At 32.6% G+C, this 15,983-nt stretch overlaps 1 protein-coding gene across 1 annotated transcript; it reads left to right on the top strand.

The window, feature by feature from the left end:
- The first annotated feature begins 7,888 nt into the window (after window positions 1-7,888).
- LOC131167511 (beta-glucosidase 13-like) lies at window positions 7,889-12,672 on the top strand. Its single transcript, XM_058126314.1, has 12 exons — window positions 7,889-8,293; window positions 8,420-8,530; window positions 8,813-8,888; window positions 9,276-9,353; window positions 10,005-10,092; window positions 10,478-10,700; window positions 10,846-10,961; window positions 11,233-11,453; window positions 11,703-11,734; window positions 11,824-11,929; window positions 12,177-12,285; window positions 12,498-12,672. Exons 1-12 carry the CDS (start codon window positions 7,889-7,891, stop codon window positions 12,670-12,672), a joined length of 1,740 nt encoding a protein of 579 aa, XP_057982297.1.
- The last annotated feature ends 3,311 nt before the right edge of the window (window positions 12,673-15,983 follow it).

The following is a 15,983-nucleotide window of genomic DNA, read 5'->3' as shown; positions in this document are numbered from 1 at the left end:
TTTGTATACAGTTCATCCCGGTAGTACGAAGATGTATAGAGATCTGCGAGAGTCATACTGGTGGAGTGGTATGAAGAGAGAGATTGCTGAGTATGTAGCACAGTGTTTGACGTGCCAGCAGGTAAAGGCTGAGCAACAGAGACCGGCAGGGCAGTTGCAGCCGTTATTCATCCCGGAGTGGAAGTGGGATCACATATCGATGGACTTCGTGTCAGGACTGCCGATGACGTTACATGGTCATAACGCTATCTGGGTGATTGTTGATCGATTGACGAAGACCGCCCACTTTATTCCCATCAAGATCAGCTACTCCCTCAGCCGTTTAGCGGAGATTTACATTCAGGAGATAGTACGTTCTCATGGGGTGCCTGTATCTATTGTGTCGGATCGAGACCCACGATTCACATCACGATTTTGGAGAAGTCTGCAGGAGGCTCTGGGGTCTCAGTTATCGTTTAGTACGGCATTCCATCCTCAGTCAGACGGGTAGACTGAGAGGACCATACAGATATTAGAGGACATGCTCAGAGCGTGTGTACTAGACTTTGGGGGTAGTTGGACTCAGTTCATGTCATTAGTAGAATTTGCGTATAATAACAGTTATCAATCTAGCATTGGCATGGCACCATTTGAGGCTCTGTACGGTAGGAGATGTTGTTCTCCTTTGTTTTGGGATGAAGTGGGTGAGCGGCGAGTAGTGGGGCCAGAGCTGGTTCAGCAGGCATGTGATAAAGTTCGTCTTATCAGGGACAGGATCAGTGCAGCTCAGAGCCGACAGAAGAGTTATGCCAACCATCGCCGCAGGAATTTAGAGTTTGATGTAGGTGATCACGTATTTTTGAAGATAGCTCCAATGAAAGGGGTTATGCGATTTGGGAGGAAGGGTAAACTTAGTCCTAGGTTTATCGGTCCATTTGAGATTCTAGATAAAGTGGGACCGGTAGCCTACAGGCTAGCTTTGCCACCTGTATTGTCCAGGATTCACAACGTATTTCATGTTGCTATGTTGAGGAAATACGTCCCAGACCCTTCTCATGTCATCAATTATGATGAGTTGGAGCTTAGTGATTCACTGGGATATGAGGAGGTACTAGTACAGATTCTGGATAGGAAAGTACAAGAGCTACATAACAGGACGATTCCTCAAGTAAAAGTCTTGTGGAGGAATCATGCAGTAGAAGAGGCTTCTTGGGAGTCTGAGGAGCAGATGAAGCAGAGGTATCCACATTTATTTCAAGAAGTCTGAGTGAAGAAATGTAAATAGTTAAATAGTTTTCTGTTGCAGGTACATGTAATGGTTGAATAGTGTAGTACTTTAGTTTTGGGAGAATGGTTTTCTTTTGTATATGTAATCTTCCAAGACTCGAGATGTAACCACGGTATTCCTCCGCCATAAGTGAGGATAGGTAATAAAATGAGTAGACCCTTTTTCCTGATTAAAGGATGGCGAGTTACAGAAACAGTAAATTTCGAGGACGAAATTCTTTTAAGGGGGGAGGAATGTAGTATCCGGAAAAAAAAAATAATAATAATAAAATTTAATTTAAAAAATATATATGTGTATATATAATAATAATAAAATAATAAAATAAAATTAATTAATTAAATTAAATAGTAAAATGAATAGTATGATAAGGAAAATATATATATATATATATATATTGAAGCATGTATATATATATATATATATATATGTGTGTGTGTGTGTGTGTGTGTGTGTGTGTGTGTGTATATATATATATATATATATATATGTAAGTTATTAGGATATGTATTTAATATAAAGGTTAAAGGTGTATATATATATATATAAAAAGTGGAAAGCTTCTTCAAGAAGCTAAATTGGATATTTGTGGAAGTGCTCTCTCTCTCTCTCTCTCTTTCCTACGACTCTCTCTCTTCGATTCCGGGCTAGTTTTACGCCGGATCGACAAACCGAAACTACCACGACGCTCCTGGCGAAGTTCTCTACAAGTCTGCCGGAACGGATCGTCAGGAAAAACGAAGTTGGGTTTCATCCCAAATCCAAGGTAAGACTTTATATTCAATATTTGGATTTTGGACAGTTGAAGAAAGTAATATACGGGTAAAAATACTGAACTTTAATACTGGAAATTTTCAGTTCCAAGGTATGGATTGGGAACGTTGGGAATCATCCCTAAGTTGAGGTAAGATTTTTTAAGTCGAATTTGACTTAGTGGTAGTTATAGAAAATATTGTACGTATGAAAATACTAAACTTTAATTCTGCGAGTTTTCATTTTCAGGGTATTGAGTTGAGAACCTTGTGGGTACGGGAAAGATTTTCTTAGGGGCTTTTCAGGAATCAGTTAAGGGGATAAACTAAACTAGTTTTGTTTTGAGAAAATGTATGTATATATATATAGCATCTGGTTTCAAGAAAAATAAATATATTTATATATATGATTTATATTTGGAAAATACTGTTTAAATGATGATATGTTGAATACGTAGAAAATTTGTTTAGTGTGGCATGAGTATAAAAATGTTGTGAAATACTGTTTTTTTTGGGAATGGGGACGATATGGATTTCTATGATGGAAAACCGGCGTACGGGCCGAGATATTTTTATATGTATATGTGATTTGCCGGCGTATGGGCCATGCTATGTGGATGAGATTTACCGGCGTATGGGCCGTGCTATGTGATTTGCCAGCGTACAGGCTGTGCTATGTGATTTGCCGGTGTACCGGCCGTGCTATGTTAAAATGTGTAATACTGGTGTACGGGCCGATGATTTTTATGATACACGTATATATGTGAAATGATATGATTGATGTGAAAATAAATGATATGAGATATTTATGTATCACGGTTTTAGTATATGTATATGATATCAGAACCTGGTTGGCTTGGTCTAGGCTAGCACTTGCACGGTACCGTTGCTATGTGTCCATGGTCCTCGTGATCATGATATCTGTGTTAACGCCGCTGTACGGAGTGGTGTGAAATTGGATGGTCGATGTGGTTATTTTCAAGAAGTGTGCTGTTATCGCCCCTGGTGTACGGACCAGTCTGGGTAGACCCATCGGACCTACAGACTACTGTTTGACTTGGCAGTGGTCGGCCAACCATTGCCAGGTCCCGCCTTCGGGCTACACAACCCAGTCATGTGGGGGTAATACATGACAACAGCCAGCTAACCTACCAGGATTGTTTTATATTATTATTAGTGTATGAGATGAGACATGTATGTTTTCCCAGATTTGATAAACAGTATTGAATATGTTATGTATGGTATATGTAGAACACATAATACTCATGTTGCCACACACTGGTATTAGTTTATTTCCCTTACTAAGAGGTGTCTCACCCCTAAATCTTATACATTTTTCAGGAGCCCCTGATAGGAGAGCGGGAAAAGCCCCGCTGATCTAGATCAGTTGTTTGCCCTCTTTGGAAGGGTAAGTTTTTGGTAGGGACAGTTAGGTTTTGTGGGGATTGTCCCTAGATTTCATTTTTGAGATGTATATACTGCGAGATAGTAATTATAGTGACTCTGGTTATATCCCTGGTGCACACGGGCCCAGGTGGATTGTGACCTGCTGAGCTGGGATGTATGATGTGATGATAATTTATTTATATATATAAAAAAAATATATGTGAAAAAGGAGCAGGTCGTTACAAGCTAACCAGTTGAAAGCATATGACTATTTACACTACAAAAAACACTACTTTTTAGTGACGAAATTATTAGTGAAGGATTCAAATTTATCACTAATAGTAGGGTATTAGTGACGGTTTTAGTAACTGTTACTAATACGGCACTATTAGTGACAAAATTTAATCCGTCACTATTAGTTTCTTTACTAAAAATGAAAAAATATTGCGTGAAAAAATTTTTCGTGCAAAATTTATCTCAGTAAAATATTTGCTACAATTTCTGTGTTATTAGTGACGAATTAAATTCGTCACTAAAAGATTAACATTAGTGACGATTAAATAACCGTTATTACTATTATTTAAAAAAAAAAATACTTCAAAGTATTAGTAATGAATATGTAAATTCGTCACTATTGGCACATTATCAGTGACGGATTTGGGAACCGTCACTAATATTTTCCTTTTTTAAATAAAAAATAAAAAATTTTAGTTCAGAATATTAGTGACGAATTTCTAAATTCGTCACTATTAACCCATTTTTAGTGACGGATTTGAAAGCCGTCACTAATGTTTTGCCACTCCTAAATTCGAAGAGTCGAAATGAAGAATGTTTTACGAAAGTTAGACCAAATATGTGACAAGTGAGATGAGGAATTTTTTATAAGCTAAAGGAAGAAAAATTATTAGATAGACTAGATTTTACTGCATCATCTATAAACTAATTCAATAAAATAATAACGACTAATGAATCCTTTTGATTAGTTTTAAAATGAAAGTTAATTATTATTTTTTTATTGATCTAATATATGAATTAACATCGTCTATTGAATTAAAATAAGTATGATATGTTAAATTTAGATTACTTGATAATTTTGCCTAGAGGGGGATGACAAAATTTTGTTGCCCTAGCCTTGCCTTTTCTTTTTAGGCAGCTAACAACCCATATATAAAAATCTAAATGGACATTCACACATGTTTCACATTTAGCTTAAGAACAAATTAAGGGAATATGGGACAAAGAAAAAGAATGTCACAATGACAAGACAATTATATTTAAATAATTTGACAGCTAAGTTGAAAAGAAAAAGTAAGGTCCAAAGTGTATAAAGTCTAAAATGTCTTTTATTAGAATGTTATGACAAGAAAGTGGGGTATGGAGGCGATAGCAAAAACACAAAATAATTCAAGATATTCCTTCTCATTTTAAAGAAAAAGTTGGGGTTGTTAAGACCCTGTGAGCATCCAGAAGAAAATGACACCAAGAATTTTATATGGTTCGGTCAAGAACGACCTACGTCCACGGAGCACACACCAACTATTTAATAACTCGCCGGAAAAATGTTACAATTCTCTCTCTCTCTCTCTCTTCCTCCCTTCTTCCTCTCAGCTCTCTCTGCACTCTCTGTGCTATTATGAGCTGCTGTGCTTCAATATAATACATCTTCCACAGCCCTCCTTTTATAGTGACTTGGAATAAATTACATTTAAGATAAAAATTAATCACAAATGAAAGTTACAATGGGGATGATAATGAAGAGATAATTCCACGCGTTTTCTTGACTCAGCAATGCATCATCTCCAGCTATCTCTGGCTCCATCTCTAACAGGGGTGGGGAAGAAGAATTCCAACTAGACCTTGCATGTGCACATTTATTAATAATACCATATATACACATTCATTTGATGGTAAGAAAAAGTGGAGGTTGGGACTAAGAATTCCAGCTAGACCTTGCACATGCACAAGGTTTGTTATATATGATCATATTTAATTATATTATTCAATATATAGTAATTATTAAATCAATTAAATTTATTTTTTATGTAAAATAATAAATAGCAAACAAATATAATTATGAAAATTAAAAACTTCCATCACTAATATTAAAGGCTCAGTAGTGATGAATTTGTTTTCGTCACTACTAAGTTTGTCACTAAAAGAAATTTTTTCCAGGCTAAGCATGACTCTAATATATTAATAACGGTCTTTCGGTGAATAGTAATAAAATAAATTTGTCACTATTAACATTTTAGTAACAAATCAATGTTCGTCAAAATTCATTTTTATTGATTGTTTCCCTTTCTGACAAATAATTTTAGGTATTTTATGTTAATGAAAGCTACGAATTTAATTCATGCACCTTGGATCATAACCTTTCAAACAAACAAATACGCAAGGGTGACTAGCTTTATTCCCCCTCCTTGTTTCTAAACTTTAAAATCTGCAAACCGAGCCCTTTACTCTCTTTTGTGTCTCTACCTATATTCCTTCCTTTTTTCCTTCGCCCTTCTCTTTAATGAATCAGAGCTCAGTAATCTTCCATTAATATGCATCCTTGATAGCCCGAAATCGAGTCTTAGGGGGGTGGAATAGATTCTTTTTGGGTGTATTTTTTATTTTCCCTACAAAATTAAATTTTGGTACGATGCAAACGTTATATCACATAATACAATTAAATTCAGGCACAAGATATAACATAAAGAGAAGGGAGGAAAAGATCTTAATACCGATGTTAATAACGTGGTCAGCCCCTTGCCTATTCCACAAACCTTGATCCACTCAAGGTTTCCACAATCCACTAAACAAACTCTTTCCTGTAATCTCCTCCCCTAGGGCTACCCAGATACAATGTTCCCCCCCTACTCCAGCCCCTGTTTGTATCCGCACGTCACGTCAGTGAGCCATGCCTTTACTCAAAGCCTGTGCTTACTCCCCACATGACAGTGTAACGTCAATCAATAAAAAGGATTGGTTATGAGTCAATTTAGGATGAATAACAAAATTAAACCAGATTAACTCATCTATATTATAAGAATTAGTTATTAGTCATTTTAAGTGGAGTCAGATTTGATTCAAATTTAAATTGTATCCATTTTAATCAGGTTTTACCTTTGCTATGACTTCTAAATTTATTTCCCTTTTAAATTATTAAAAAAAAATAATCATTTATCTTCCAATAATCAAATCTAATTTAATTAATTATGAACGACTCCAAACAAAGATCAAGGGGACAATCCCTTACTAAGCTTTCTACTTAAAAATTCTCCACCTTTGTGGCAAAGCTATGGACTGACCTACAATGCCTGAATATAATGCAGACGATCGGGATAATTTCATCAGTGGGGCCCCTCTACTGACTCTCATCATGAACAAAATTTAATAATTATAAAATGGGGAATGGGAATAGATAATAATAAGAATCATTAATTTATACGGAATAAGGTGTGTTTGGTGTGGTGAAATTGGCCCCCTTTATTAATTTTTTTTAGTGGCAAAGTCATGCCGCCGTCCCGTCTTCCTAATTATAAAACTCTAATTTAATTTTTTAATTTATTTATACTTTTTAAATAAAGAAAAAATAAATAATTTGGTTTGAATCATATTACAATAATTGTTTTTATTTTTTTATTTTAGATTTTAATATAATCAAAAAAGAATAATTTATTTTTTAATTTTTTAAAATCTATATAAAATAATATTTAGAATTATGAATTTTGGGATTTGAATTTAGATTTCTAAAGAAGAATTAGAAATTTATAATATAATGAAAAGATATTTTCTAATTTTTATATAAATTTAAAAATAAGATGGTATTTTTTTAATGACTTGAAAAACTAAAAATTAAAAGTTAAATTATATCATAAATCAAATTAAAACTATTCATTATCATTCATTTATTTTATACAAATATTGTAAACAAAATTAGCTAAATTTTTTATATAATTTTAAAAATACTAAAATAAAAAATAAAAACTTATTTCCACAATTAAGCCCTATATATTTTCTTTATTGAGTTTATATATATAATTATATAATTTACGATTGAATTAATTATTAAATATTTTCTTATGATTTTTTTGAAATTATTAAATATAAAAATATCAATAAATTTTTAACGAATTAATTAATTATATGTTCATTATAAGATTTCATGTAAAATCTTCTGGTAATAATTTTCTTGCATGCACCGGCTGCAGACACGATTTATGTTTGTGCGTTTATCCCGGCCAACGAGCTGCACGAGAAAGCAGTGTCGCTGTTTAAAGAATGACTTCATTCAATCCATTGACCTCCCTCAGCAATCAGTCATCACTTATATTAATTATATATGAGAAGTCAAGAAGAACATGATACAGCACAGTCCTACTAGCTTAGATTAATTAATGAATAGTGGAACTTAAGATATTCTATAAATAGCTCTGCTCTCTCGCTCACTCCCCACATCCAATTTCTTCTTCTTCTTCTTCTTCTTCTGCTTCTTTGTGAAATGGCTGTGGTTAACGCAGTTGCATGTTTGAGCACCAAAAGCCCATCAATGGCGATTCATCATCATCATCATCAAGTGGGTTCATTGGAGAGAGGAGGAAATACTCTCTCTTCGTCGAAAATGGGTGTGATGATTGATCGCTGCAGGAATATGAATAATGTTAAGTATTATAAGAACACCATTCGCCCAAAGTATGATAATAATAGTAATAAGTATTGCATAAGGTGTTTGAAAGGGCACATCCAGATTGCGCCGCCGGCGGTGCTGGAGAAGCTGCTCAACGGAGGGGCAGTTCCCACCGCTCCGGCGCTTCAGCCCGCCGTCATCCCCCAACCCAAAACCCTAGTCACCAGAAAAGACTTCCCCCCCGATTTCAAGTTTGGCTGCTCCACTTCCGCCCTCCAGGTTCACTCTCTCTCTCTCTCTCTCTCTCTCTCTCTCTCTCTCTCTCGCCTTGTTTGACTTGTGGTCTGCGTTTAAATATACTGAAATGAAATGGACTGAGAGCGCATATCCTAAATATTGGTACAGACAGAAGGAGCTGGAGATGAAGGAGGGAGAGGAGCCAGCACTTGGGACAGCTTTATCCAAGATGGAAAGGGTGACACGGATGTTGCTGTTGATTCTTACAATCGCTACAAAGTATGTATATGATTACTCTTAATATATATATTGCTATCCATGAATCTTATTTAAAATATTTTTTTGTTAAATTATTTAAAATATATTAAGAGAGAAATACTCAATAATATTGAAAATGAGTTTGTTCTAAATTTTAGAAATGTGTTGTGAGTCACACACATGTTGAAATAAAAAGCATGAATTGATTAATTAAAGATACTAATTCCATTGTTTGGTTTTCTTTTTTTCTTTTTCTTTTTTAATTGATATATATATATATATATATATATATATTAATTATAGGATGATGTACAACTTTTGAAGAAGATGGGCGTCGACACCTATCGATTCTCCATTGCTTGGCCAAGGATTCTTCCATGTAATAAACTCCGAACTATCCTTCATCCAAAAAAAAAAATTAGATCATCTTAGGGATCGAGTATATATCGATTTTGAACTTTATTGAGTTTACATTTATTTTGTTTGAATTTATACAAAATTTAATATAATTTTTCATTATATTTTTATTCAAAAATTATACAAATCCAATTCAAAATCAAAACTTAAAACTATGTCTTCAAGAGCATAGATTTTTTATCCTAAATTTGGATTTGGAAAAATTTTAATATAGATTTATATTACATATTATTCAAATCCAATAAAACTTTGTGGTTTGTTTTATTTTTATTTTTTTTCCTAGATGACAATTTTTCCATTATTATCGCACACTAGTTACGCACATAAATTTTATCTTGAATTGTTGCAGATGGAACAGTGAGTGGTGGAATAAACCAAGAAGGCATTGATTTCTACAACAAGTTCATTGATGAACTAATAAAGAACGGTATCTTTTCAATGCTTGTGTTTCTTATATATAAATAATATAACGTAAAAGAGATTAATCTTCTCTTACATTAATCTTCTTTGAGAATATTTGACAAAAAGACAACGATCTGTTTTGAGATTTCAAAATTGTCAGAAACTTTTCCTGAGATTTTAAAATTTTCAAAGACCTCCCTTAAGTCTTTGCAAACGTCAAGGCAAGTCTACAATATTTTTGAAATTTCAAGAAAAGTTTGTGACATTTTTGAAACCTCAGGACCAGGCAGGTATCTGTCTTTTTGTCAAACTTGGGAAAGTTGAGTGACTTTTGCCTGAAAATATATCTTTTCCCACTTAATTGTTAAAATCAAATGAGAAAGAAAATAAAATATTAATGAGACAACTAACAAAATTTTGATATCATATGCTATATTAATCTTTAATACTTTTATTATTTTTTAACCAAACATAGATAATAGTACATCCTTAATAATATTTCAAATATATATAGAGAAAATACAATAGAAAATTCATCTTCTTATTTCTTTTCATCTTACATGAAACCTTAATGTTAAAAAACTCCTAATTATTTCTTCTTCTCCATATTTCTTATCAATACATATTTCCTTCATCTTTTAAATAATAAATTGAATTTCTTTTTAATTTAATACAGGGATAACTCCATTTGTGACACTCTTCCATTTCGACTTACCACAAGTATTGCAGGACGAGTACAAAGGCTTCTTGAGCAGTCAGATTGTGTACTATTTCTAATTTCTTTTTACATTCACCTTATCGCATTTTAAGAAGATACTTAAATTTGGATTTGTATGAATTTGAAAAGATGTAATACCAAATTGTATTAAGTTTTATATAAATTCACTCAAATCTAAATTCAAGATCCAAAATTTATGCTCTCAAATGCAATCTTACTGTTTGTGAGCCTAGAGTTTGGACTTGTATGGATTTGGACGGAAGCGAAACACAGAATTGGGTTGATAAGTTTCTTCTAAATCGACACAAATCTAAATCTACACAAGCTTTATGTTTTTTAATTGCAGTTTAATTTAGTCCCCATTAAATTTCCTTGTTCCTTGTTTGGTTTATAAATTACCTAATTAAATTTTATTTCCATTTAACTATCAGGGATGACTTCAAAGCCTATGCAGACCTCTGTTTCAAAACTTTTGGGGACCGAGTGAAGCACTGGACAACCATCAATGAGCCTCAAGTGTTTGGGCAGTATGGCTATAAAGTTGGAATGGCCTCTAACCCTAATGCAAATCCTGCAACTGACCCTTTCCTTGCTTCCCACCACATCCTATTGGCACATGCTGCTGCTGCTAAGCTCTACAAACAAAATTATCAGGTGACACATGTATACAACTTAACCGCTAGGGTTTATGGGTTCAATTAGGGTTTATAAGTTCGATTAGGGTTTACGAGTTCAATTAGGGTTTCTGCCCAATTTTTTATTTTTCTTTATTTATAACTAAAAATTTTATTTCTCACAGGATAGTCAAGGTGGGGAGATTGGGATATCAATAGTGACTCAGTGGTTCGAGCCACATGGGCTCACACGGCTCGATGGAGAAGCATCTGAGAGAGCATTTGATTTTTTGGTTGGATGGTCAGTATATTTAATTTTAATGGCTTGATTTTTAGAATAATGTAGTAATTTATCCATAATTGAATCATTTAGTCATGACAGCATAAAAAACACTAGAGAGGATAGAAAACTTAGGTAGTGTTTGGGAGTATGAATTTTGAATTTGAATTTTGATAAATTTTAATACAATTTTATACTACATTTTATTCAAAGGCAATACAATTCCAAATTTAAGTACTCAGCAAACACAGGGTTAAGGCATTTCACTTTTTCATGTTTGATAATAAAACAGGTTTATGGAACCATTGATGTTTGGGGATTACCCATTTATAATGAAAGCTCTTGTGAGAGATGGGCTGCCAGCTTTTACAGAGGAGGAGAAGGATTTGGTAAAAGGGTCTTTTGATTTCATAGGGATCAATTACTACACTTCCAGATATGCACTCTCTCTCCCCATAAGCCCTGACACTGAATACACCAGCTATGATCAGTTCCAGCATGTTGAGTTGAAAGGTATATGCTTCAACCTCCAAACATGGAAGAACTAATGCCCGGTTTGGGCAGGGGATTTTTTTCAAGTCAGTATTTCACTGGCAGAAGAAGTATTGATTTTTTTAAATAAAAATAAAAATTTATTTCTTTTCATTTTTCTATATTTATATAGAAAATTTGCTTCTCTCATTTTCATTTTATAATATTTTTAGTAGCTATAGTTTTAATGGTTAATGGTTTTGATGGCTAAGATGTTTTTTTCTCTGCCAGTCGACAGAAATGGAAAGCCCATTGGTGAGCTGGTAAGAACATTCATGCTCCAAGAGACTAAAGCCTAACACTTCATGTTAGTGCAATAATTTGATCCTCTGTTTTTGCCACTCTGTTTTAGGCACCTGGGAGTGATGCCATTTATGTGTATCCACAAGGGCTAAAGGATGCTCTGGTCTACATAAAGAAACAGTACTGCAATCCCAAAATGTACATTACAGAAAATGGTAAGAACTGCTAATTTTCACCTCTGTTCTAACATTTTCAAACATTGTCACATGTCTACGGAGGAATCCTTCAATTGTCAATTTACTTTGCCTATGATTTCTTTTATTCATTGATTTACCATACAATATTTATAAAGGAAATGTAAGACTCTTAATATTTTCATTTCCTTTCGTATCTTTCGAGTTCGAAACAGAGTCTTAATGATCAATTTATTGGTTCTAAAATTATAAAACCCATTTCGAACAGGTTATCCGGAGAAAAGAGACGACACGATGCTGACTGAGACTGCCCTGCAGGATGATGCCAGAATTCAACACATTCTTAGTCATCTATATGCAGTTTCAGAAGCCAGGAAGTAAGTGTTGCTACATGCTTTGTGCGCAAGAATCGAGAGGAATGGAATCTAATTTTTCACTTGATTTCATCATGAGATCTATTTAAAAAATTTTAATTCCATTCCTTTTTACCATATTTCATTTTGCAAACCAAACATGTCATTAGTGTAACTTCCATGGGTATGAATCAAATGGGATGAAGGGATTGTTTAGGTTAATTTTTTGGGTACAGGCAAGGGGCAGATGTTGAGGGGTACTTCATGTGGGCTCTAATGGACTGCATGGAAATGGGTTCGGGTTACGAAGTCCGATTCGGGCTTAGCTACACAGATTACCTCAACAACTTGAACCGGGTCCCCAAGAAGTCTGCAAGGTGGCTCAACTCGTTCTTGGGTTCATCCAAGTGATCTTACGATCCCTCTTTGAATGCCAGAGAATTCAAGATGTTGACAAATAATTTACTACGGTTTTCACATTTAAAATAATTCGATCAAGTAATAAGGATATGAAGTTTGATGGGCAGTCCTTTTTTACTTTTTCATTTTGGGTTTTTTTTTTTTTTTTTAATAATGAGGGGACTCCAGCCACCAACGAACCCTTCGGACCCCCTGGTGCGGCATCAATCCCCGAGACAACGGCCCTCCCCCCTGGTTTATCGTCCGGGTATATCCAGATGCCTGCAAATAAAGTTGTGCTTTGCAAGTACATTTTCTAGTAGTGTAGATTATTAGCTTCCAAAAAAAAAAAAATGTAATGGCCAATTGTGACCCTAAATTTAGTCCAATCAAGAGTTGAATATATTTGGTCTAAAGGTTATTTTGGAGTTTTCGCATATAACATATACACATACAAACAAAACATCAGCGGTCAAAAGCATAGTTACGCACTTGCAAATATCATACATTATTTAGGAGAGCGCACTTATGAATAAAAAATATGTTATTAAAATAAAAATCCTTAGGTCATGTTTGGAATTTGAAAAATTAAGACAAAAGAGAGTAAAACACGAAGGAACCTATATATTTTTATATTTGATTATGAAAGAAAGTGAGAAAGAAAATAAAAAATATATCAGATTATGAATAAAATTTTAATTTTACATATCATTAATGTTTGATAATCTTAATTTTTAATCATATTAGAATAAATTCTCACTTTTAGTAGTATATGTCATAAAGAGAAAATGTAATTAAAAATAAATTTCATTCTTATTTTTCTTTTTCTTTTCTCAATAAAAATCTTTGATCCAAACGACCTGTCTCTCTCTCATATATATATATATATATACACATACATACAATTTAATTATATTGTTTAATATATAATCATATATAAGATGATGATGATTGAGATTGAGTGTAATAATAAAGAAACTTGAAGAGAAAAGATGATATTAGATTAATAAAAACATTTAACAAACATATTATTAAAATAATAAACGTCACATGCACATATTTATTGTTGTGAATTATGTCTCACATACTAAGGGAAAGCATGAAGGAAATCAAAGTGCAGCAGTGCAGCAGGGGCAAGATTTCAATCCTATCTGAAACCGTCGATGGTTTGGCACAGAACAACATGTGCATATTTGAATTTTGAATAATTTGGACATTATTTTTTTTTATCAATAAATATAAATTGTATAGACCAAGAATTATATGTACAGTGTTATTGGGCATACCCATGAGAAAGGAAGTCAAGGCTCCCAAGCAAAAAACATAAAAACATAAAAACAAAACATCAAACTTGGGCATACCTTAGGGCCAAAAAGGCTAAACAAAACTGTTCAAGACAAAATAACAGACTCAAAGCATGAAGGCCAACAGGGCTGAAGCAATCAACTACAAAGGAAAAGCAATGCTTGTCGCGATGTCCCGGGAGCGCGTGTGCCCCGGGCGGCGAAATTAGAAATCATTTTAATATTTTAAGGAAAACATGGAATTTTGGAGTCACCACTAACTTTTTGAGCGGTTAGAACACATGATTACTACCCCGTTAGGGGAAGAATCGGTCTACATTACCAGAGTTGGGGTCGGGAGTTCGGTTACACTAGGGGAAGGTACGAGCACCCCCTACGCGCCCGTTCTTACGAACGGTACCTAATTAATTTGAAATTATCCCTAAGTTAATCTAATAAGTCTTTAAATTACTCCTTTTAATGAATTTATAAATACCTATGAAAAATAAATAAATAAATGAATAAATATATACATATATTCCCTCAGAGCTTTAAGGTATGTGAAGCCTGAAGGCTCATGCCCCCCGCATTAAAATCATAGGGATTGGAATATCGAGAAAATATCTTATAAAAAAAAAATAAGTATAATGATATAGAAATAAAAAATATAATATAAATTACTTAAAGAAAATAAATACGGCAATTATGAAGAACGCACATCATGATAATGATAATAATACCTAACTTAAATATATGTACATAACGTAATAGTAATAATAACACGTACCTTAGCATATGTATATATATGTATGATAATAATAATTATTATAATAATAATAAATAACTTGTACCCTGATTTATGGTAATAATAACACGTATCTCAAATAATATATATATACATACACTAACAATAATAATAACACCTACTTTAACATATATATACCTACACAAAAAAGATAATAATAATAATAACACGCAGTGGGATATACAATAATGACACAATTCTAAAAATATATGTATGTATATGTATATAATGATAAAGATAATAGTTGTAGCAATAATAATATTAATAATAAAAAGGTATATCTTAATAATACAATACTTGTCTTAATAGTAACATACAATTAATAATAACATATACAACATGAAAATAATTAAAGAAACAAATCAATCCTACAATTAAAATGTAAACTATACAATATGGAAACAAATCAAATCTAAAATTAGTATGTAATTACACAATTATGAGTATGACAACAAAATAATGAAATTATGGAAACAATCAATTCTAAAATCAATATGTAGATATGCAAGGATAAATATGGGAACAAATAAGCTTTAACATTAGTAAGCAATAATATAAAATGATAAAGATGGGAGCAATAATAAAATAATGATCAAGAATACCCTAAATAATTACACAATCAAATAAGATAAATATATTACCCATTAAATGTCACAATATCAATAAATAAATAAAAACCCAAAATAATTATACAAGCAAATAAGGTGAACATATTACCCATTAAATATTACAATAAAAACAAAGAACCGAAAATAAGCATATAAGCCAATAAGATGAACATATTACACATTGAATATTATAATGACAACAAAATAAACCCTAAAACACTAACATATTACATATTGAAATTAACAATAATGATAAAAACCCTAAATATAATGCAAGCAAATGGAATGACTATTACATATTAAATGTTACAAAATCAACAAAGAAATCATGAATAAATGTACAAACCAATTAAATACATTGCACTTAAAATATTATAATATTAACACAACAAAAACCATAAATAAATATTCAAGACAATAATTGCATTTCAAATATTAACAATAAAACATAATAAAATACAGACCTATTACTAAAAGTATTACAACATTAAAACACATAAATAACATTACAACACAAAAAAAAGTAAAAATATATATAAAACAAACATGCAACATAATAATAAATAATATGCAAAATAAATACACATAATAATAATGATAACATATAAAAAAAAATGCATGAAATAA

The sequence above is a fragment of the Malania oleifera genome, chromosome 11 (assembly GCF_029873635.1).
Source record: "Malania oleifera isolate guangnan ecotype guangnan chromosome 11, ASM2987363v1, whole genome shotgun sequence".
NCBI lineage: Eukaryota > Viridiplantae > Streptophyta > Magnoliopsida > Santalales > Ximeniaceae > Malania > Malania oleifera.
Note: the sequence above shows the minus strand (reverse complement) of the source record. Positions and strands in the feature narration are given on the sequence as shown.